The sequence below is a fragment of the Pezoporus flaviventris genome, unplaced genomic scaffold (genome assembly GCF_033815535.1).
Source record: "Pezoporus flaviventris isolate CSIRO_AGI_PZ_B2104156 unplaced genomic scaffold, CSIRO_AGI_Pfla_v1 ptg000002l, whole genome shotgun sequence".
NCBI classification, from domain to species: Eukaryota; Metazoa; Chordata; class Aves; order Psittaciformes; family Psittacidae; genus Pezoporus; species Pezoporus flaviventris.
Window position 1 is genome coordinate 52,449,658 of NW_026892550.1, and position 21,981 is coordinate 52,471,638.

General features: G+C 39.5%; 1 protein-coding gene across 4 annotated transcripts in view; it reads left to right on the top strand.

Moving 5' to 3' along the window:
• The window catches only part of MCUB (mitochondrial calcium uniporter dominant negative subunit beta), a 45,244-nt gene that overhangs the window by 19,412 nt on the left and 3,851 nt on the right, over positions 1–21,981 (top strand). For all 4 annotated transcript variants that reach the window (XM_061478471.1, XM_061478482.1, XM_061478489.1 and 1 more), the window contains 4 exons: positions 18,089–18,164; positions 18,434–18,604; positions 21,294–21,398; positions 21,661–21,821. In XM_061478471.1, coding sequence (XP_061334455.1) covers positions 18,089–18,164; positions 18,434–18,604; positions 21,294–21,398; positions 21,661–21,821 — 513 coding nt within the window. The remainder of the gene's footprint in view (positions 1–18,088; positions 18,165–18,433; positions 18,605–21,293; positions 21,399–21,660; positions 21,822–21,981) is intronic.

The window sequence follows — 21,981 nt, forward strand, 5'->3', positions numbered from 1 at the left end:
GAAGGCTAAGAGATTCAATCTCCCAAAGCCAGGTTGCTGAGTGTCTTTAATACATGTGATCTTTGCAGTGATAGCTGTGAGACAAAGCAAAATCGTGTGACAAGGATGTCAAGCTGCCATACTTTGTGAAACCCATGTTAAGTGTGCTTGTATTTTGCTCTTTTAAAGAGAATACATGTAAAATGTGCTGTGGAAGGGAATGAAAGCATTCTTGCCCTGTCCTGATTTCCCATTGAGCCCTAAAACAGAATCACATAGCACTCTTACAAATGTGTTGCAGACATGATACTTTGCTACACAGGTTTTGTTCTTTGCTCCACTATAATCTTTGTGTGCTACCTTTTTCAAGTCACTTAAAATGTTTGGTTTTTTTCAGTCTGGATAAAGAAGTAATTGTACTTCCCTGCCTGCAGCAGTTGTCTGAAGATCAGAGACAGACATGTGCAATTACAGTGTGAAGAAGAGACTTATAATCAAACTAGCTGTAAGTGCTCTAAAAGATAAAAGTGTATTTCCTGCCTCCAACCTTTCCCTCTTTTCCAAAGCAATTTTTTCAAAAACATCTTTCTTTTGGCAGGCTCACTACTTTGTTGTTGAGTATTGCAGTATTGTTGAGCACCGAATAGTGACAGCTGTTACATTTTGGCTTGAGGTGCTCTTTACTATCTGTGCCTGAACACTCAGCAGTTGAAAATAATCATGGGAAAGGATTAAAATGCCAGGTGTTGATTCTGTTTCATGTGTAGGATGCCAACTGTGATTACAGTGTAGGGTCAGGCTCTTGAAGCAGAGGCATCCTTTAGAGAATGTGAAGCAAGGGACTGCAAAGGACTTTATCAGGGCACCCCCTTCCTCTTTCTTGGCAGGTGTCACTTATTTCCTGACCATCACAGACTGAAAGTGCAGGACCTATCAAAGCAGCTTCTCAGGCATCAGCTGTAGGAGCGTGACTTGCTTTCTGCAATAGGGACTAAACAGCAATGTGGACGAAGCTAATGGTTTGATGTAAAGAAGCAGAACCCCACAGAGACCTAGGAATCCTGCAGCCCTATAATATTTTTTTCTGGTTTTGCCAGTTTAATTTTCAGAAATCTCTTGTTCTTTCCTAGATTTGAGCTGTTCTGTTACTGTTTAAATGCAGCTGTACTTTGAAGGGTTGAACTCATGAAGCACATTGTTAATTTAGTCAGATAGTTAACAGCTACTTTGTGAAATCCTGGTGAATTACACAGTGCAAAGTAAATACATGTTTTCAGCATTTTGACTCCTATACAGGTATGTTATTGGCTACTGGAGCCTGGCTAAATCTTCATGCTCCAAGCCTATGGATGTTGTCGGTAGTTGTTCCAGTTCAGTCATCTGTGAAATATTCACAGATTTACAGTCAGCTTAAAAGTGAAGCTGTCAAAACAACCTGTCTGGTAATGATAAATAGCTATCAGAGAAGTGGTAGGCAGCTTCTGGGCTGAAGTGTTTCACTTCTAGAAAATTTAACACCATTTGTGTTTTGTATAATTTCTTCATTTATATGCAGAAATGCATAAATAAAAATTCTCATTTATGTTTTTTTTTAATGTTTTGAAATGTCTGAACTTGTCATGTGGCTGTTATTTTTAGTGGGTTTTTACTATTTTTCCTGTCAAAGGAAGAGAGAAAGAGGAAAGAGATGAATGACTTACTACACGTTGTAAACAAAATACACAGTGATGGGTGAATTTAAACAGCTAAACTGCCTGACCACATTGTCTGCAGGCAAGTGGTTGAATCTTACTGTTTTAAAGTTTTCAGAAAAGACTGTCTTATTAATAGTAGTGGTTGTGAAGTACCCACAAATAGAAGCACAGCAGTTCAGGTCAGCTATTTCCCATCTGATTTCATAAACACAGGTCTAATTTTCAGATGAAGGAAATGAAAGGAAATGGTTCTGTTGTACTGTATCTGCTTGTCTCCATGTGGAATGGCATGTGGAAATAGTCTCAACTGGGATCTGAATGAGGATAGATTATGAAACCAGGTGCAGACTGAAAAAGAGGGCAACTTTGAGAAATATACCAAAGGTGCAAACAGATCACCCTTCTGTGCAGGACAGATGAGGATATTGTGTATTTGACTGCCCATGTGCAGTGTTGATCTCAAAAATAGCTGCTGACTGCTTTTCTTGTTCCTTTGCAATAGCTTTATTTGTCTTTGCCTGCTTTTTCCATGCTCTTTTTTTTCTGTAGCTTCAAATGAAAATCATAAAGGTGAGAGAAGAAAGGGACAGAGATGCTTGGGAGAGAGTAAGCTCCTGGGGAAACAGATGTGTCAGGTGAGAAAACAATACATAGTCAGCATTCCCTGTGGCATTCCAGTTGTTGGCTCTGCTGCTCTGGGATAATACTCAAGTTTCTGTATTTGTGCATGTCCCATCCCTCTAAATCCATGTCTGCAAACCTTCAGTTAGGCTGGTCTGATATTTGGCCTGTTTGGGGAGCTGGTAGCTATTCAGCTGGTGACCAAACAAAGGTCACTAGATGCGTCATTGTCGTTGGGGTCATGTTTTACACTGACCACAGTCCACTTGGTTTTCAGGCTTTTCCAATTTGGGCCAAGGATTATATGTATATATCTCCAATTTAAGGTATATATATATATATATATACATGAAATAGCTAGTTGAAGGTCAGGATGGTGCCTCTGATGTAATTTTCCCATAGCTGAGGGCTTGGGGTTCTTATCTTGGCTCTACGCAGAACAGGAGTATGTGTCTCTACAGAGTGACTTGTCATTTGCCTTTGGCAGTTAACATTAAAGTCTGGATAATAAGCATTCCTTGATTTGTTGCTTTAATCTTCTAGAAGTAACACTTGGCTTTTGACACTCCCTCCCTTTCTTTGGTAAAAAAAAAAATTGAGTCCCTAAGTCACTTAAAAGAGTAAATGGTTTTGTTAGAAACTTCTGACTGTTTCACCTATATGTGAATGTTCTGCTCTTACTTGTAGGACCTTAATTCTGAAAGAAAAGTTGGGGTTTTTTTTGGTTTTTTTGTTTGTTTTTTTTTGTTTGGTTTGGTTTTGGTTTTTGTTTTGTTTTGTTTTTTTTTTTCATTATGATGCTAGAGACTTTTTATTGGTTGCCTTGGAAATTGCCTGTGGTTGAAGTTTGGGATTTCAAAACAGAGAGGAATTCAGCTACTCACCATTTGACAGAGGCTGGGCTCTAACTGATACGCAATTTTGTAAGAAAATAGGTAATCAAACGCAATGTAATGGGGGTACGAGATGGCAGGGTAGCATGACCATAAGGAGTCAAAAAAATAAGCAGTTTCTTCTGATTGCAGGTAATTCTTAAGCACTCATTATGCTTGCACTGTATGAAACCTTTTGCTGTTGTCTCTGTTGCATTTCATCTTTAATTTATATCCTTGAAACCAATTCTCCTTGTAAACTTCACTTGAAAACTTCTTTCTCCTTTTTTCAAGGAGTATCCCTGGCACTGTAAAAGTAATCCATTTTAAATCAAGTTTGACAAACCAGAGGTAGGAGTAAGTAAGACCTAAGTGAGCTACCAACATACCAATTAGTAATAGTAATACCTACTAAAATGTACTTGTCTTGAATTTGTAAATAAGATATCAGTAAATTGAAGGCACTATATTAACTGTGAATGCAGTGATACCACGTTTGGGGTGGCTGTGTAAGAGCTCTTAACCTGCTGATGTGTGAGTATCCTGAGCAACTCAAACAGAATACAACTACTGGTATAATGTACAGGTTACCTAAACAACATGGTTTCCAGTTGCTTTGCTGATTAATGGACAGGTCATGGTGGATAATTTTGAGTGCTTACTGAAATCAGTTCCTTTTTGTCCCTTTTTGTACCAAACTAGTACATGTTTGTGGAAAGAAGTGTCCCTGCCTGTCGTTTGGTTGTTTGTGAGGTCCCTGAGCTGAAATAGTGTCGAGGCAGTTTTGATAAGGTTGCAGTCTTGGCTGCATGTGTGTTAGGGGTACATAACAGTACTAATGTATTGTGACACTTCTTCTAAAACTCTTTTTCCAATGAAAATATTGGAAGACAAAAACAAACAACAATCAGAGTTCCTTGCTATCCTTATGCATTGTTTAGCTGATCTAATCAGAGATTCACTTGTATACAGTTTTAATTACTGCAAAGACATGGATTGATTTTTTTTCTGGTGTGATTGTTTACGTGAACTTTAATTTATATACATATAGGATAAAATATTTGGGCACTACCTGAGCAGATTAATTTGTACACCTGTTGGCTGTTGAACTTTCAACCTTAACTAAAAGAGTAAGTTTTATTCATGGCATTTTAAAGGGAAGTGCTGAAGGAGGAGGGGGAGGAAAGAATTAATTCATATATTGTTAGTGGTGTTCTGTCACTCTCTGCCATACTGAGGAGTACCAGTGGATCCGTATGCTGTTTCTCCTCTGCCCTCTGGTTTCTCCTCCAAATTCACCAACATTTCGTTTCTCATAGGCATTTATGATAATACCTGTCATTGTTTTGCATCCTGCAGCTCTCCTCAGCTAGCCATTAGCTGTGTATTGAGTACGTCATCTGCTTTATCCTTTTGAAAAAGTAAATCTTGAACATCAATATTTGTAGTTTTAATAATATTATTACCAAAAATGTGAATATGGCTGATTACTTGTCATAAAAACCCAGGAATATTGTCCTGCCTGTTTTGATACACTTTCTCACATACACACAAACCAGTTACACTTTCCTGCAAAGTTGAATATACAGGATATTGTCAGTGAGAGTATCCATTAATGGAGATGTAAATCTGCACAACTGTAATGGTCTGTAGTATAAAATCAGATTTAATTTTTTTTCTACAGAAGGCTCTCATAGAGTACCATTGAGGTTACCGTTTTTTCCACGTAGACGCATTTTGAGATTTAAAAAAAAGCTTTTAGAAGAGGATATCATTACAACTTTTAAGAGGATATTACGCTGTTATGTCTCATCAATATAAAACCATGATGCACAAATGAATGTTTTCAACTGAATCTCTTTATCCCATGAGCACTACATACTCTAATGAAATGTAAACATTGTAGGGGATGAATGCATTCCAAATCCCTGTAAGCATCGATATGGAGATTTCCAGTTCTGATTGCTGCAGCTTGCTCTGTGAGAGGTCAAAACTTATGAGACATGTCTCCTTAAATCTCACCTCATATGGAAGTGGGTGTGCACTGTAGCTTATGGTGAGTTATGATTGGTACCATTGCCTGCTGGATGTCTTACAGTTATAGTTCAACTGCAAAACTGAAGTTTATAGACTGAAAAAACTAATGTTTTTGTGATGTGCATGCGGGTTTGGAGTGCTTGGTTGGAAGGCAGTTGTGGGTTGGAAGTCTGCGGTAACTTTTAGGTGCTTGATACCAGGCTTAAATACTTTAAGTCTGAAACACCTTGAGGTTAGTGCACTATCTGAAAACTTGGATGTTAATGACTTTGCCTAGTCTGCACGGTGAGTCAGAATGAGAGTTAACCACCTATTCTGACTTCCAGCTCACCTGCTTACATTGCCAGCAGGAAGAAAATTGCCACAGTGTAAAGTGGAAGAGAATACATCAGTGTGGTTCTTTTATGGATGTTAAAATTGGTACCTTTACTGAGACAAGAAAAATACACTCCTATAATAGACTCCTGGAACAGTCTGTGCTGTCCCTGGCTGAAGGTAGATTAGATTGGGAAGAGCTTACAATAGGACTGCAAGAAAAATGGCTGAAAAGTGCATCAAAGATGAAGTACCTGCGTATATATGAAGCAGTTTATAAAGCCACATTTCCTACAGGGTTTTCACTGTAGATTGCACATCTTTCCCATAGCTCTGACAACACCTTTGTTATAACTCAGTTGTCCCAGGAAAGGCACTAAATAACATACATGTCTTTGAATATTTTGTGCCTTCAGTGTTCTTACCTTGCAGCATTCAGACTTTGTGAGTGACCACAGGCTCTGAACAGCAATATTTGCAATGCTTCAGTGCTCACTCTGAATTAAAGCTACAGATGACCTTTATGGAAGATGGCAGTCTTTCCACAGTGTTAGAGATAAGCAGGGGGAAATTATTTTGTTGTTTGGTTGGGGATGCTTTTGTCTGCATGCACAGAATAACATGTTAAAACTATTCTACATACAAATTAATTATGGTTATGAGGGTCCTGGATAAACACGTTGAGGTGGAACAGCTGACCCTTGCTGCTTAACAGCATTGCTCCTCTGTTGTTTTGGTAGTGTGGAGCAGCAAGCTTGCTGCCAGGAATGAACAGATGTTAGGTGTCAGTTTTGAGTAACCTCTCTGTAATCATATTTAATTTAAAATTAAAATCTCTAATGCGCTAATGTTTTATGCATCGAAGTAGGGGGAATGTAGGCTGTTGGATCTTTGAGCACTTGTTAACTGTTTCTGACCAAGTGGCTCCTGGCAGTGTAATAATGTTAGTGGAAACTGACTTCAGTAGGCAGACATGCGGCATAATTATGTGTCCTGTTCATATAGGAAGCCACACTACCAAAGCAAAAGAAAAAATCCAGGTCATCCATAACTCTGCACAATAGTCCTAACCTGAAGTGCGATGTTTATGGTTGGGGTTTTCCTCTCTTCTGTTGGCAGAGTTAGTAAGGCTTTGAATTGCCCCTGATGAACTGAGAAATTCACTGGGAAAATATTTGGTCACTTAGAAGTTCAAAAGCGCTAATTAATGAGATATATAACAAGGAGCTGCCTTGCTAATCAGTTTACAAAGATAGAAGTGCATTGAGAACACTTTCAATTCCTTCAGAGCAAGGACTTTTTGCAACTGCAGACACAACCTGTACTCTACACCTTCTTTCAGATCAAAGTTGATAAAAGGGAGAAGCAGGATCTATAATTTCTAAGAGTTAAGTGCAATTTTGAATTCAACTTCATATACTTTCTTCACTTGACAATTAATAGCTTTCAGTAAATGGTTTATTTAGTTTATCAAAAATGTAAATTGTCTTCTCTGTTAATATTTTACAGATGAATTTCTTTGCTGTTTCCAAAATAAATTGTTGGCAACATGTTAGAATAGCTGTTGGCTTCTCTCCTGACCCATTGTGTCTTTTTTTTCTGCGCAAACTGCGTATACATTTATACATATACTTTACAAAAGAATGCCAACTTGATATGCTTTTATTCTGAATATCAAAACATAGTGGTAGGTAGGAAATCTTTTTGGCTATGCACATTTACATAACAAAGGGAAAGAGTCATTTTAATTTTCCAGTGATCATATGTTAAAATTCCAAGATTAAGAACTAAACAGTTTTCAGATCCTTTGGATGTGAGAAGTTTATATGTTCTGCTGCTTGCTCTTAATAGTAAAGCATTAACAAGTATGCTAAACCCATAGTAGTTATAATAAGTTATTTGAGATTTTACTTCAGGTAGAATTCCTGTACAAATTTGGTGGGTGTATGTTGGAGCTGGGGTGAATAGAATGACCACAGACCATTAATTTTCTAGGTCAGTGTTGTGCTGTGTTCTAGTGCACAGAGGCTATAAACATGGCAGCCTGACACTGAGCACGTTGCAGGATTGAATGACCTTATTTTAGAGTGTTCTTTTAGTAGTGCCTTCCCCAAATTATATGTTTTTAGTCAACTAGGACCAAGTCTGGGGGAAAACTGGTGTTTAACTGCAAACTCCTCTCGATTAATTAACAAGGCGAGAGGATTTAATTGAGAGAGTATAAGGAAATGTGCCAGCATAAAACAGATTTTTCTAGTGTTGCAGGGTGGAGGAATAGTGTTGCTGTCTGCAGGAATTTGTCTGCAGGTACAGAGCTGGGTAAGAAGTTCTGCTTCATAATCACTGCATTATAGTAATCTGCTTCTGTTGGAAGAGTGGATGACTACATCCAATGTATATTGATGTTACTATGGGCATGAGGAGAAAAAGAGCAGGAGGTTTTGACTATTGGTTGTTTGTTGTGTGTGGCATTAAATTCTTGTTTGCTTTAATGTTAAAAGGGGTTCCTAAAAACACTTGGTAAACTCTGCATTTACAGAAGGCAAGTTCTTCCCCTGCCTGTTGGCGAGCCTTTCAAATACATGCCTTAAGTGAATTAATAGAGGAAGAGGAAATAGAACAGCTCTTAATTGGCTGGAGTTCAAAGCCTTTGGGGTGAAAAGTGAGCAGCTAACCTGCAGATTTGCTAACCTCCCCAAGGAAGCACATCGGGGTGCATCAGGATACAGGTGCTGCACCATCTGGAGCATACAGAGCCTTATATCATCTACTGGTTTGAATCATTTTTCTCATGATAATAAGCTTTAGAAAAAAAAACAAAACACTGGAAACCGCTATAGGAAATCTTTAGTTTTTCTGCTTGTTTTGCCTGCTCTATAGAAAGCTACAAATTTAGAGGCTTGGGGTACAGAGTAAAGCCTGAAGGGCAGAGTGAAGGGCTCAGTGTATCACAGCCAGTATTGGTTGTTGATTCCCAAATATCATTCCTATGTGTATGCTTTATACTTCAAGAAGAAGAAGTTGAAAATCAGACAATGCTGGATTCAATAAGGAATGCTGCAAATGAGTTCACTAAGTCATTGTTTCAGCCCAGGTATGTTTTTAAAACACCGATATTAACAGCTGAAACATGGAAGTGGGCAGGAGCAGCAAAGTCACAGCCATTTGATGTTTTTAGTGTAAAATAGCTTCTTGAAGAGCAATGAGAAAAGACTTCCAAAAGAAAAATAGAAAAGAAAGCAAAAATATATGGGTTTTTATTTCTTGATATCTGACAACATTTTGGTGTGCCTTCTTGGGTGATAGCAATGTTTGAGATGTGTCCACAAGTATTTGAGAGTGATAGGTCCATAGACAAAAGTTGAGAAGTGCCAGGACATACATGCTCATCAGGACCCTTGCTGAACTCTTGGGATAACGAGGCCTCTACACACTCAACAGCATGGTTGTTTTTCATGCCAGAACAGTGATTGGATTTTCTAGCTAACTTTGCTATGGTTACCCTTTTAGCAGGAACGCTTGAAGCTACTTCTCCCAGCAAAACTCTTTCCCAACAAGTAGATGCCTACTTGCCTACTTAGATGAGTTTTGTGGGTTTGAAAACATTTATGTAGTCCTCTGTGATAAAGGAAGGACTTAGAAGAAAGTTGTCTTCTTAAGTAAAGTGTTTCTAGAACAGTGTTGCTAAACCCAGGTTGTTGCAACTGTTCTGTGAGGTGGTGACCTCGTAGCAGCCTTCTAGTATCTGAAGGGAGCCTACAACGATGCTGGGGAGGACTCTTCATCAGGGACTGTAGTGATAGGACAAGGGTTAACTTAAACTTAAATAGGGGAAGTTCAGGTTAGATGTAAGGAAGAAGTTCTTTACTGTGAGGGTGGTGAGGCACTGGAACAGGTTACCCAGAGAAGTGGTGAATGCTTCATCCCTAGCAGTGTTGGGTGGCATGGTCTAGTGTGAGGTGTCCCTGCCCATGGAAGGGGGGTTGGAATTAGATGATCTTAAAGTCCTTTCCAACCCTAACTATTCTATGATACTAAGATTCTATAAGTGTGCATGAAGGCCCAAGGCTCTTAAATGAATTGACACTGATACATCTGTAGTGGCCCCTTTGATCTTGTTGCTTAGAAATGTTTATTTTCTTTGCTTTTGTCTGATTATTTATTTTATATTTTCCTGCTACCAGGATCTATTAAATGGCAGCTGTACAGTTTTGGCAAAGCCTGGTGAAGTTTCTATTAACTGTGACCTTAAGTTTGCTGTTAGTTACTGGCTATGGATGTTCTTATAGTATCTGCCATAGAATTTTGTTTTAATGCTATTCTTCAGAAGCTATGGAAAGGGAAAGGATCAGCTTTCTCGCTTTACTTGGCTGTTTATGCCTTTGTTTTCTTTAGTTACTTTCTAACAAGGCTAAAAAATGTGGTTTGCACTCCCTGCAAGTAATATGAGCATCCACAGGAGTGTAACAGCATATAAAGCTGCAATATAAACTAACAGTGTAAGCTCTGTTTCGGAATTACCTTACAACTATCTGTTATAAGGGATATAAATCATTGCATCTACATACTAATACCAACTGCTAACAGAGAAAGGCTTTTAATCTAATCTGTCAACTCTTCTGTTCCTACCTTTTTATTTCTTTTTTTGTTTGTTTGTTTTCAAGCAATCAAAACAAATTTGTATTTTCTCTTTGAAAAAGTACTTGTTTACAGCTGCCTGTGCCAAACACCAGTTCCTAAGTATTTCAGCTGGTCTAACTGCAGATCTTTTATTATCTGGGGCGGTAAAGAGGGGAAGAGATTTAAACAAAAAGAAAAAAAGGAAGGAAAGGAGCTACAGAGATGTTTATAAAAACATCTTATTATGGTCTGCTATGTTAACATAATTATATAGACAAATCATTCCTGGAAAACGCAGTGGCAGGAGAAAAAGGAGAAACCTAATAGTGCAACATTCAGATACTTGTACCTAGATTTGCTCTAAGTTATACTGGGGCTAAGCCAAAACCAGAAATTAGACTACCTTCTCTATGCAGCTATCCTGTATTGCCTTAGATTTGATCCCTAACGTTTTCCCGTCCCTCCAAATAATAGTTAATTATCTAATTAAAAAGCTTCTTTGCTTAATGTGGGTAGGCAAATGGAATGAATCTGCTGTGTCCATCTGAAGTCAAGTGCAGATTTTCTTGGTCTGTGTTTTCTTGCTGGGATGGCATCTTCTGCCCCAAGGTGATCAGGGAAGTGTTTTGTATTTGAGAGCAAATAAGAGGGAAAGGATTCAGCTCTACTGGTCCACAAAGCTGGCTGGAGCCTGGCCAGGTGGCTCTGGATCTGCAGCTGACAGTCTGCATTGCCAAGAAATAGTCTGCTTTTAGGATGATGGTGTTTGGGTAGTGGAAATTGCTAGCTTGGGGGAATGCTCTTCAAAAGAGCAAAATTTCAGTACTACTGTATAAGAATAGTGCAGTTAAGTTTTTAGGAAGGTGAAGAAAAGGAATAGGGGAGATGATTGATTTTGCAGGTTATTGGGGTTCCTGATGGCATGAGGTCAGACCCTAGGGAGGTCTGAGATGGGACAAGGTGGGAAACGCACACAGTGAGACAAAGATGGAAATAATTTCCTGGAGAGGTGGCTAAGTGGCGAATGGAAGGGATGCTGTGGAGAAGAGACAGCTTTCCCTGCCTGGAGCATATACAGCTGCACAGCTGTTCCCTTTCCAAGTTCTGTTTGACAGAGCGTATCTGCTAAAAACCTTGCTGAAAAGCTGCATAAGAGCCATCGCTGGGATTTTCTCCACTGCTGATAATTCTGACTGACATTTTTCCACACATCTGTCAATACTAATTCTTAGCCCCAAGTCAATCAAATTTCCTAAGCCCTCTCTTCTTTATTAGTCAAGCTGTAAATGCCTTAAGGCATTTTGAAATCTGCACAGTTGAGTAAAGAAAATCCTGGGAAAAAGAAGTGCACCCCGTAGGGGTATAAAAAACCTGGGTTTATTGCGTTGGTGGGAAGGGTTATTTATATTGTAAATGGAAGCGTCCGTTCCAAGTGAAAATGTTGACAAGCAGTTCTGTTTTGAATTACATCATCTTTTTCCTGTGTGCTACAATCTGCCCAATGCTTCCTATGTGAAAAGCTCTGCAAGAGGAAAGCAAGTGTTGGCTGCAACTTCGATAAACCTGTAAATGCATTCATCTGACTTCACATCCTCTCTCTTCTGTTATCTCATTTCAGCTGAAATTTAAACAAGCTTTTTCTTTGCTGGCAATTTGAAGAATGAGTATTATTACTAGAGGTGATTGAGCTTTTTTTGAGAGAGATACAAAAGCAGCTGTGTGCATTAGTATATGCTCTTTCTAAGACCTTTGTAGGAAAAGATGCAGCAAGCCCATTTTCTTATCTAAAGAGATAAACTGTAAGAGTAATTTTGAAAGCAGAGTTACTCTTATTACCCTTGAAGTAAAATTTTGCAACATTTCCCACATCAAGATGACTGTCCCAGAAGGCACAGCACAAGAGCAAAGGTCTGTTCTGTGGGACAAATTAAAAACCCTGTCTGTGCTGACAGATTAATCTTTTGACCAAGACTGTTTTTGGGGAACAGATGGCACAGCTCTTGAATGTAGGCTTGCTTTTAAGCACAAATACATTTTCATGCTATAATCCCTCCTTCTCAGAGTCTTACCCATCCTTGATTTGCACATTTCCTTCTAGGTGTTGCATCCCATCTTCCATTCTGAAAATAAAGTAGGTTGGGAAGAACAGCAACTTTCAAACAACTAGACTGTATTGAAACCAGATGAAGATGTGAGATTTCCAATACTGTAAAGCCTTAGACTCAGAGGAGATTTTGGACCTGCTTCTCTTGGTAGGAAGGGAAGGAGAAGGTTTGATAAAATAAGACACAAATCTTGGTGTTGCTCCTAACAATGCCCTTGGCCTGTGTAATTATCTTGGTTTTAGGCTTGTCCTTACACTTGCTGAGAAACCTGCTTGCTTTCAAAATCAAGGATTATCTGTACCTTCAGAGTAGTCCTCAGAAGATGCTGCCAAGCAGATGTCAGCTGATGTTCATCTTTTTTGTCTCCTCAACACTTCCTGGTATTGCTTCTTTGCAGTAAGGGGGCACTGCTACTAAAATCATGCTTTTGGATAGAGGATGGTGAGGCTTAATTTCAGCCTGTTTTAAATGTCGGTGTTTTCACCATCTGTTTTTAATGCTTGTAAAACCTATATGGATGCAAATCCAGGTGCCTCCTTAGATAGCCGGAGCTCTACGTCCTCAGCTACCTGGTGGAGACTCAGATGACCTCGGTGACATACAATGTGAGAAGAGAAACTTTGTCTCTTGTGATCGTCTTTGACTTGCTGCGTAACTTTTCTCCCCTACTTGCATATGCTGAGTAGAGTGGGGAGGGTGTGGAGAGGAAGAGTTTGCGCAGGGAGTGTGTGAGAGAGCACAAAACAGTAGTGACAGAAGTCAAGGGAAGGATGCACACTTGCTCAGTGGAGGCTGGGTGGAACATCTTCCTGGCAAAGCTCTGCTGCAGTGGTGGATTTGACCAGCTGGGCCACCATACAAGAGGTTCTTGGTGTTCAGTCGCCTTGATGCATGTAGCACAGCTGTCACTTTGGTCATTGGTAGTTTGTCTGGCTGCTTAAATCTAGTGCCAAGTGTTCTTGGAACCTGAGCAGAGGCAGGAAATGAAAGATCATCAGAGATGATAAAGGCACAAAGAACAACAGGCACATGAAACCAAAATTTGATTGCTTGAGCTCTTTTGGTTTTTACAGTGCTGTGAGGCAAGTGAGTTTTGAAGGAAAGCTGCGTGAATGCTATATTTCTCTTCCTTCTTCAGTATCACCAGACTATACATGGTTATGTTGAAACTGCTGCTTTGCTGGAAAAGACATCTTGGTTACTTTTTTAAACTTTGATCTGTACTGAGGAAGGGGTTAAAAATACTGTGTTTTTTATGTAAGCTGCAGGACTGAAATATAAATGTTGCAGTGCAGTTCTTGTAGTGCCCTGTGGAGCAGCTGGGAGAAGGTATTCACCACATGGTCCATATTGAGACAGGAAAGCTGTGTCTCAGGAAAATAAAATCTGTCATCTTTTCTCTGTCCTAGAGAGAAGAAGATACAAAAGAAAAAAGTATATATCCTGAATGCTCCCAAGTTTCACAAGTTTCTTCCCTTGCTGATAGTCACCAGGTATAGGTGTATTACTGCAGGATGAGTGATGTGTCTCTTGCAGGGGGTTTGCTTGTTTAATTTAAGTTGGGCTTCCAGAAGAAATTGCTAAATCTGAGCTATGTACCTTGAACCTGCCGTTTGTATTGAGGCTGGAGTTGCATAGTCATCTAAATCTGTTCTAGGACCAGTAGAGAAACAATGAAAGTCCTTAAAGTGTAAGCAAAGACAAATTACTGAAAAGTTAAGGAGAAGGTGTTTCTGTAGCTCAGATGGGCACTTCTAAGGTGATTGTAGGACTCCTTATGTCTTATTTTCCTACTCATGTGGGATTGCTTATAAAAACAGCACAGAAACTTAACAGCAGATATCTCACAAATGGCCTTGGTGATTCATTTTAAAAAGGGAAAATACCTTATGTGCGGTTACTGTAAACTTGGTCTGAATACTTGACTGATTTTTGGTCATCTTGGTTGTACAAGATCTGCAAATTCAGTAGACTGTGACAGCACCTGCTTTTTTCCTCCTTTCCCTTGGTTTTAAACCCTTCTGAAATGTCTGTAGATAGTTTATTCTGAAGTTGCAGATTGTTACTCCATAAATAATTAATTGCTCGGTTTGTTTCCCCTGGAGAAACAGACAGGAGCTGAAGTCATTCATATGCAGAGAACTTCTAGGTGTGTTTAAGTAGAAATAGAAAAAATATATGTCAATATTGAAAATATAATTAGCTATTTGTAGTACATGTCCTCCCTGGGCAGTGGCTAACACAATACCGGCCCTCATTTTCCTCCTGTTCCACATGAGCAAGCAGCATCTAGAAGGGTGACTTCTGTTGCTCTCTCCTTCACAGGCTGGGAAAGATCAGTAGATCAGTGCGTGGGGAGAATGCTGCATACTGGGGTCATTGGCTCATTGAGTGACACTCAGAGAGGTCCCAAGATTCATTTTTTGGCATTACAACTGCTGTTTTCCCCCATGATTTTTGTCCCTTCTGTTCCCTTTGTCCAGTCCTTCTCTGGTAGCTGTGAGCAAGGAGCTGTACCAGGTGTTGGGACAGGGTCTCCAGGAGATAACTGAGCTCTCCTGTTCTGCCAAAGGAAAGACTGTAATACTATGTTACTATTGAAAAGCACACTGCAAGATTATTAGAGTGTGTTTTGCTGCAGTGTAATTAAGGGTAAAAAGCTTATGCTGAGTGGAATAGTGTGTTTTATTGCTCTGCTTTTCCATTTCAGGTTCTTGTCATTGCCTTAGAAAGAAGGAAATTAGAATATGGGATGCCATAGCATTCATAGTTGAAGTTGGCAGTAATAATCTTTTGTGAAGGCTGCTTATGAGTTTGACTCAAGGCATTCTTGACAGCATCTCATGCTAGAGGAATAAAGTTAAGTATTTCATGGCACTTCAAGAAGAGGGCAGACTGAGTTCAACTGTCTGTTTTTGGGTTGGGATGAATAGTTTTCTACTAACAAATGCAAGTTAAGGGGGAATGGAATGGTGAAGGACCATTACATTAGTTTTGCTGCCAATACAATGAACCAAAACTACCAGATCTTCTGAGATGCATATAAGCGAAGACAAACCAGTGTCAAGTGTGTGATTGTAGACTAGCTGCATTTTGATTCAGATTTTTTACAACATTTTGGTATGGCAAGTCAAAATGTAATAAACCAACTAAGTGTCAAAGACAATAGTTCCGTGCTCTCAAGACAGTCTCCTAATGACATCGTTTTGTAGAATTCCTTATTAAGATCACTTTTTAATGAGAAGAAATATTTTTATTTCTTGCTCTTTCCCATCCCACCCACGTTACAGTTTTCCATAGAACAGAAGTTATGGTTCCTGATGAGGTTTCTATTTCCATATGCAGTGCTGAGGAAGACAGAGACTTTCATGTCACCTCCTATACTGATGATGGTAGCAATTTATTAAACATAACTGGTCACACATAAATTTGAGACAAAATTTGCAGGTGCAGTCACTCAGCGTCGTAAGAGATAGCTTATTTGAAACAGCTAACTCCAGAAACTGCAACGTAGGTAGGTTCAGTCGTTTGCCACTCTCAAAAGTGAAAAATGCAATATTGCTATTCCTGTCTCTCCCACTCCTCATGTCTGGCTGTGTAATTTTCTAGCTCAGTTTTGCTCCTACATTACTCTCTAAAGCTGTGCTGTAAACCAGATCATTGGAATTTCCTCTCCAACTTTAAGAGTGGCAACTTCTCTGCTTACAGAGACCCTTAATAGAGAACATAGTTCTTTAAACTGGATCTGTATTTTCTGGTTTATACTAACTTTTTTTTGTTTTATACCAACTGGTATAATATTTTCTGTTTTATACCAACTGGTATTGTTTAATGGAATGTATTGGATTATTTTTATCAGAGTTAGCACTCTGTGCCTTAAATTCTTGTGAGTTTTCACTCCCAGCATCCATGCCTTGAACTGAGTCAAGAGATGTCATGCGCTGTGGCCAACTGCTGCTCACAAGTGCTTTGCTTTAGGAAGCAAATATAGCTGAGGGAGAAACAGCTAACAGTTTCAGAGCTAAATGTTGTTCACAGGCCTTTGGCCTGATTCCCATAGTTGTGATTGTGTTAGTGTTTTAGGATATCCTGCCGTGTGTGTTTGTATTGCAGAAAGATGTAGAACAGCTTTCTTCAGCCTCTGTGTGGTTAGATGAATTAGCCAAGATTCCAGCTCTCACTGATGTTACTGTGAGGGCAGTCTCATTGGTTTGGTCCTGTAGTTCAGTTTGCCAACTTCATTTCTTTTCCAGTGGCAGGGTAGGGGTCATTCCTAGCACTTTGAAAGAGGCGCAGTGCTTTGGCTAAAAGGTGCAAGCTAATGGTTTAATAACTTCATTGAAAATGGAGATTTAAATCTGGAAATATAGGGAGAAAGTTGACTCAGCCCTTCACTCAGTTCAACTGCATGGCTCACTGGCTTTTGCTTTTCTTATACTAGACATATTCTTTCCAGGTGATTTTAATGGGTAAGCTGCATTAACAGACAGCCTAAAAAATTTAAGAAAACCTTTAGTATATAGGGAGTCTTTCAATGGACCACGCATGAGTCATAATGTCAAAGTCTAAAGAATAATAGAATGAAATACCTTAATGGTCTTATTTCAGTAAATGTAATTTAATCTATTTTTTACTTAATATCTTTAAATATTTTGTTATGTATTAATTGTTGAATGCATTGTTTCCTTCATAAGTAAAATAGATACCCAAATTCACAACAAGAGAAAATAAATAACCTTCAAATAGAGCCTGGGTGCAATTCAATGCCTGGGGCATTTTGGATAATAGATATCAGATCTTGATTGCAAAGTTACGTGCCAAGTGTCTTGGCCCAGCCTACGGACAATTCTTGTAACCAGCTTAGTCAGGGATGTGATTTCGCTTCCTACTTCTGCATGGTACACTTAGTTTATAGCAGTAATGCCTGCTTTGTGGGAGTCACTGCAATAAAATTGTTTTTTTTTCCTTGTTCAGGTGGACTAGCTGTAGAGGCAGAGGCCTTTTGTTCTGAAGTCACTGCATCTTTCACAGTGTGGGTGGACTGCTTGAAGTACATGGGTCTAATCAGAGCAGTTTGTCTTCTCTGTTTTGACATCGCTGTATTAAAAGCTCTTTATGGTTCTCGCTGATGTGTCAGGAAGGAACAGGCTTGGGAGCACAACCAGGCAGGTTGAAAAACCTGCTGTTATCCCTGTCCCAGAGCATAGGGGATGCTTACAGCATCTGGGTGTGCTTCCTTCAATGTGATACCAGAGGCTAGTTGCAGCAGCATCTCAGCTAGAGCTGAAACAGACATTCATGTTTAAAAAGTAAAAAAATCTTCCATACTTTGGCAAGCCACATTGTTGGGTTTGTCTCTTAACAACATGAATGTCAACAGTTAACTTTTGGTGTACAGTATATAATTATGAAGCAAAGGAAAGTAACCTCAGTCACTTTTCTTTGAGAACGTAAGTGTCAGAAGTAAGTTTATGGTTCAGCAGTAGAAGACTTCACTAGAACCATGCCCACTGTTTTAAGTTACACTACAGACTATGAACTGATGCAGAGCACTTCTGCTTTCAGGCACCATGATGTGGAGACTTCTCAAGCAGTTCCTTCTTTGCAGGACAGGAGAGGTCTTATTGTAAGAGTTGCATGAAGCACTTCAGAGCCATGGCCATTTTTTTTCCTTTCTTTCCTTCCACTTCCTCTTTTCCTCGAGTTATTTAAACCACGTTAGACAAAAAGTTTAACTATGGCAACACCTTAATACCTTTGGCAATATTTTGTACTGTCTTTAAGGATGGTTCTGTCTTTTGGCATAGAAATTGCAAAAAGCAGGCTCCCTGTGTCTGTGCTGCAGGTGCGGCTGTGGAAGCACACCGAAGCGTGGAGGGAGCAGGTGGGAGCACCTTGCAGAACACTGGTGCCATCTGATGGTAAGCTTTCGCAGCACATTCTGCACCTTCCCCTCCGTGTGGAGATGCACATTTCATTTTTGTGGGAGTAGGGGGAGATGACGTTAGTTGCACGTTATATGTAAACATATATATCCCCTAAAAATAGAGGTACTGTATCATTAAAGAAATCTAGAGTGTTTTGTGTTTTTTTTTCTTTATTCATCTTGTGTTTTAAAAACAGCTTTTAAATTAAACTACAACTTACAATATTACTTTTTCACTTTGTTTTCTTTCCTTCCTCCCCCGAGAAGTAACTATTGACTATAGGCATGGTCTTCCTGTGATAACTCTTATGCTGCCCACAAGAAGTGAACGCTGTCAGTTCACTATTAAACCAATGGTGACCACCGTAGAGGCATTCCTGCAGGATGTGCGGAGAGAAGATAAAGGAGTTGAGAGAGCGGAAGTCTTTGCAACAGGTATTTTACAATTCTGTCATTCCTCAAAATGAATATGTTTCCTTTCAAGTGGAATTTTCAAATGGAATTCCTTTCTGTCCTGAAGCATGAGTTCAGTCCTCCATCAGGTTTAGCATTGTTTACTGTAGGGAAGCTCATTGTGGATCCAGTATGTGAATGAACTTCATGTACACCGGAACTTTGGCATTGTTTGTGTTTTTTTTTATGTTAGGGTTTTGGGGTTTTTGTGTGTGTTGGGTTTTGGTGTTTGGAGTTTGTTTTGGTTTTTGTTTTGTTTTGTTTTTTTTTTATTAAGGCTGTGTCTGTTAGGCAGCAAAGTTAGAAAATTCTCTTGGAAAAGATAATTTTGTAAGAGACTCTTCAGAAGCCACTGTTATTAATAGTCATTGCCAGCAGCTGGCCTTCCCCTGAACATGGGGGTTTTGACTAAAAGGATTTCTTACTGAGGTGAGGCAGGGCTAGCCAAAAATATATGCTGGCAAACAGTTAACCTCCGAGTACTACTATCCTATCATGCAGACACATCCGTGGCACAAGTATTTGTGATTGTGTGCTGAATCTTTCTCCTGTGGCCTATCAGCAAAAGTTAACTACTTATTTTTTATCAATGCAAGCATCAGTCACTTGTGAAGCATAAGAAACCTACAAGTCTGGTGTTTCTCGCATGGATGGGCAGCAGGTTCCAAAGTTGAATGGAATTTGGACCGTTTCCACCTGTCTCACCTGCTTAAGCCCCCCCATCCCAACTTTGCAATAGAAACATTGCCCACTTTGATTAAAACAATGACTGTTCAACAGTTCTCTGTTCTGTATTTTTCAAGTGCCAGGCAATTGTGATATTAGAGGACAGCTTAGATGTTTAATTCATTATGAAACTGATCCTGTAAAAAGAAACTATTGGTCAAGTACTGAGGGGTTGAATTTGAACATCTATTATTAAAGAAAAAATTCAAAGCCTTGATTTAGACACTTCTACTCTGTCATTTAGCCATTAAATGAAAGCCAACCTTAACTGAAAGTATTAAGGCTGTGTATGATGACTCATTTTCTGTGGAGTTGAATTTGGTTCTGCAAAACTTCTGTAGACAAAAAATGGCCCTTTGTCCACATTTGAACACTTTTAGTTAGGTATAGGAAGGAAAGTAGCCTTTTGCTGAAAGCCTGTGAGGCATTTTCTAAAATAAAACACCTCACTACCCCCAAACGTTTCTGCTTTTCAGTTAGTAAGAGGTTGGGCAGGTTAATAAACCGGTGTTTTATCACAACCAGAACAAAGAGTTTGTCTGGTACTTCTTTTGAACAGCTTTTTTTGCTTAAATGTCACTTCATAAATATCACCTTAATCATTTACATGCAAATGATGTCCTATTACACTAGGGAAAAAAAAAAACAAGAGTGGATGGGCACATTAAAACTTCAGATTTTGGATTGAAAGTGCTAGTGTTAGCCTCCCCAGTTTGCTTTGCTACACACAGAGTTGGTCAGGGAGCCAGCTGGTGCATTAGCTTGCAGAGCTCAGTAGTCTTAGCCTCAGTAGATGTGGTCTGATGATAGAGTTCCAGTGAATAAATAATTGCAGGTGTGTGGCTATCTGTTGTGCCTTTCTGTAATGGGCACATGCAGACAGATGGAGGTGCTGGTGCAGCAGCACTGTGGTAAATGTTTATATACAAAAAATTTATTATCCATCTCGGAAGTAAAGCTGCTGTTTTCTGACACTGCCCACCTCTTGTCAGGGGCAAGAGAAGGCGCCCTTTTTATGTACAGGAAATGGAAGACCAGGTCAAATGGGTGTTGTGGATGTGGCTTCTGAATTCCCCCACTCCCTACCACAGCAGTGTGTCCAGGAGCACCAGTGGTGTGTGGCTCCAGGGGTTCTTGGGCCATCTGAACCCCCTGGAGGGGCTAATTTTACTGGGTGGCTCTGGGATCTGGACTTGGGCCAGTGAGAGCTCCAGGGATCCACCATTACATGTTGCTGCTAATGACTTCAGAAACTCCTTTTCAGTGTCTACAGCTCCCTGCAGGATGTGGTGTGTTCCTTTGCCTCCTAGTTGCAGTGACGTACGGTGGACGGTGAAATGGGGAGGACATACGAAAGCTTCCAGGCAGGAAGAGTAGTAATATACTAAGGAAAAGAGGTTATTTACAAACTCCAGGACCCTTTAAAAAGGGGAAACAAAAAGCAGAAATGGGCCAAAACAGTTCTACATTTCAGCAGAGGTTTTAGGTTCCATTGACCCTTGTGTATTGAATGTAAACTAGGAAAGGGTACATTTCTCATTTGGATGCAGCTATTTTTCCTGTTACCAAGAAAATAGAAGTGTTGCCAGAGTACTAATCGTGCCAGATCTGCTGTGTTGAGAATGCCCTGGGAAGGGCTCCAGTGTGTCTACACTTTTGGATGAGAGCCTTTTCATATACTGAAGTTGCAGTCCAACTACAAGTGGCAAATGCAAGTTTGCTCGTTGTAGTGATGAGTCTGAATGACATTGCTATTGAAGGCATTCAAACACACACTCTGTGTTGATGCTCCTTACTACTGTTTAGTGTCACCAGATTTACTAAAAGTACAGTTCCTTTCCAAACATTATTAATAAAAAGCTCTGGCACTTTTCCAAAGGAATATCAGTTAATGTTTAAGTCTCCTTATGAGAAATTATTTAGAACTTAAATCTTTCTTCTGCAGATGGTTGCAAGGTCTGTGGTGCAACCTCAATGGAGGTCTTACTGAGGAATAACTTCACACTTGTTATCAACAACATAGCCTATTGTGTGTCACCTCCTGTAAAAGGTAAGAGCAATGCTTATTAACTCTAATTACCTCACTTCATCGAGTGAAAGAAATGGGAAGTCTCAGTCTGGATAAAGGAATTTCTCTCTGGTTTGGGTTTGTTTGGGGTTTTGTTTTTTTTTTTTGGGGGGGGGGAGGAGGAAGGAGGGGTTCTTTCTTTTTCTACCATTGGTTGGTCCTGCTTTTTGGGGTTGGAGGTGGAGAGGCAATGAAGAAGGGTGGGTTCTTGAAATGTTTTATATGACAAACTTTTTTTTTTCAGATAAGCTGAGTAGTGAGCATGCTACTGAAATGGAAGATATAAAATACTTGGTTCACAGACTGTATGTGGCTCTACATTTAGAAGATCACCAGGTCAGGAAAGAGAGAGAATTGCTACGGAAACTGGACCATCTGAAAGAAGAGCTATTGCCTCTTGAACAGGTTGGAAAGTGGGGTCACTTTTTTTTAGAAACTCAAAGGCATTTCCTTTCATCAAGAGTAAGTCCTGTGACAGAAGAAAATCAGCATGAATGGTTATGGTGTGTCTGTTTTGTTCATTATGTAAATGAGGCTCAATTCAGATTATTTTCAGTTCTTTTCA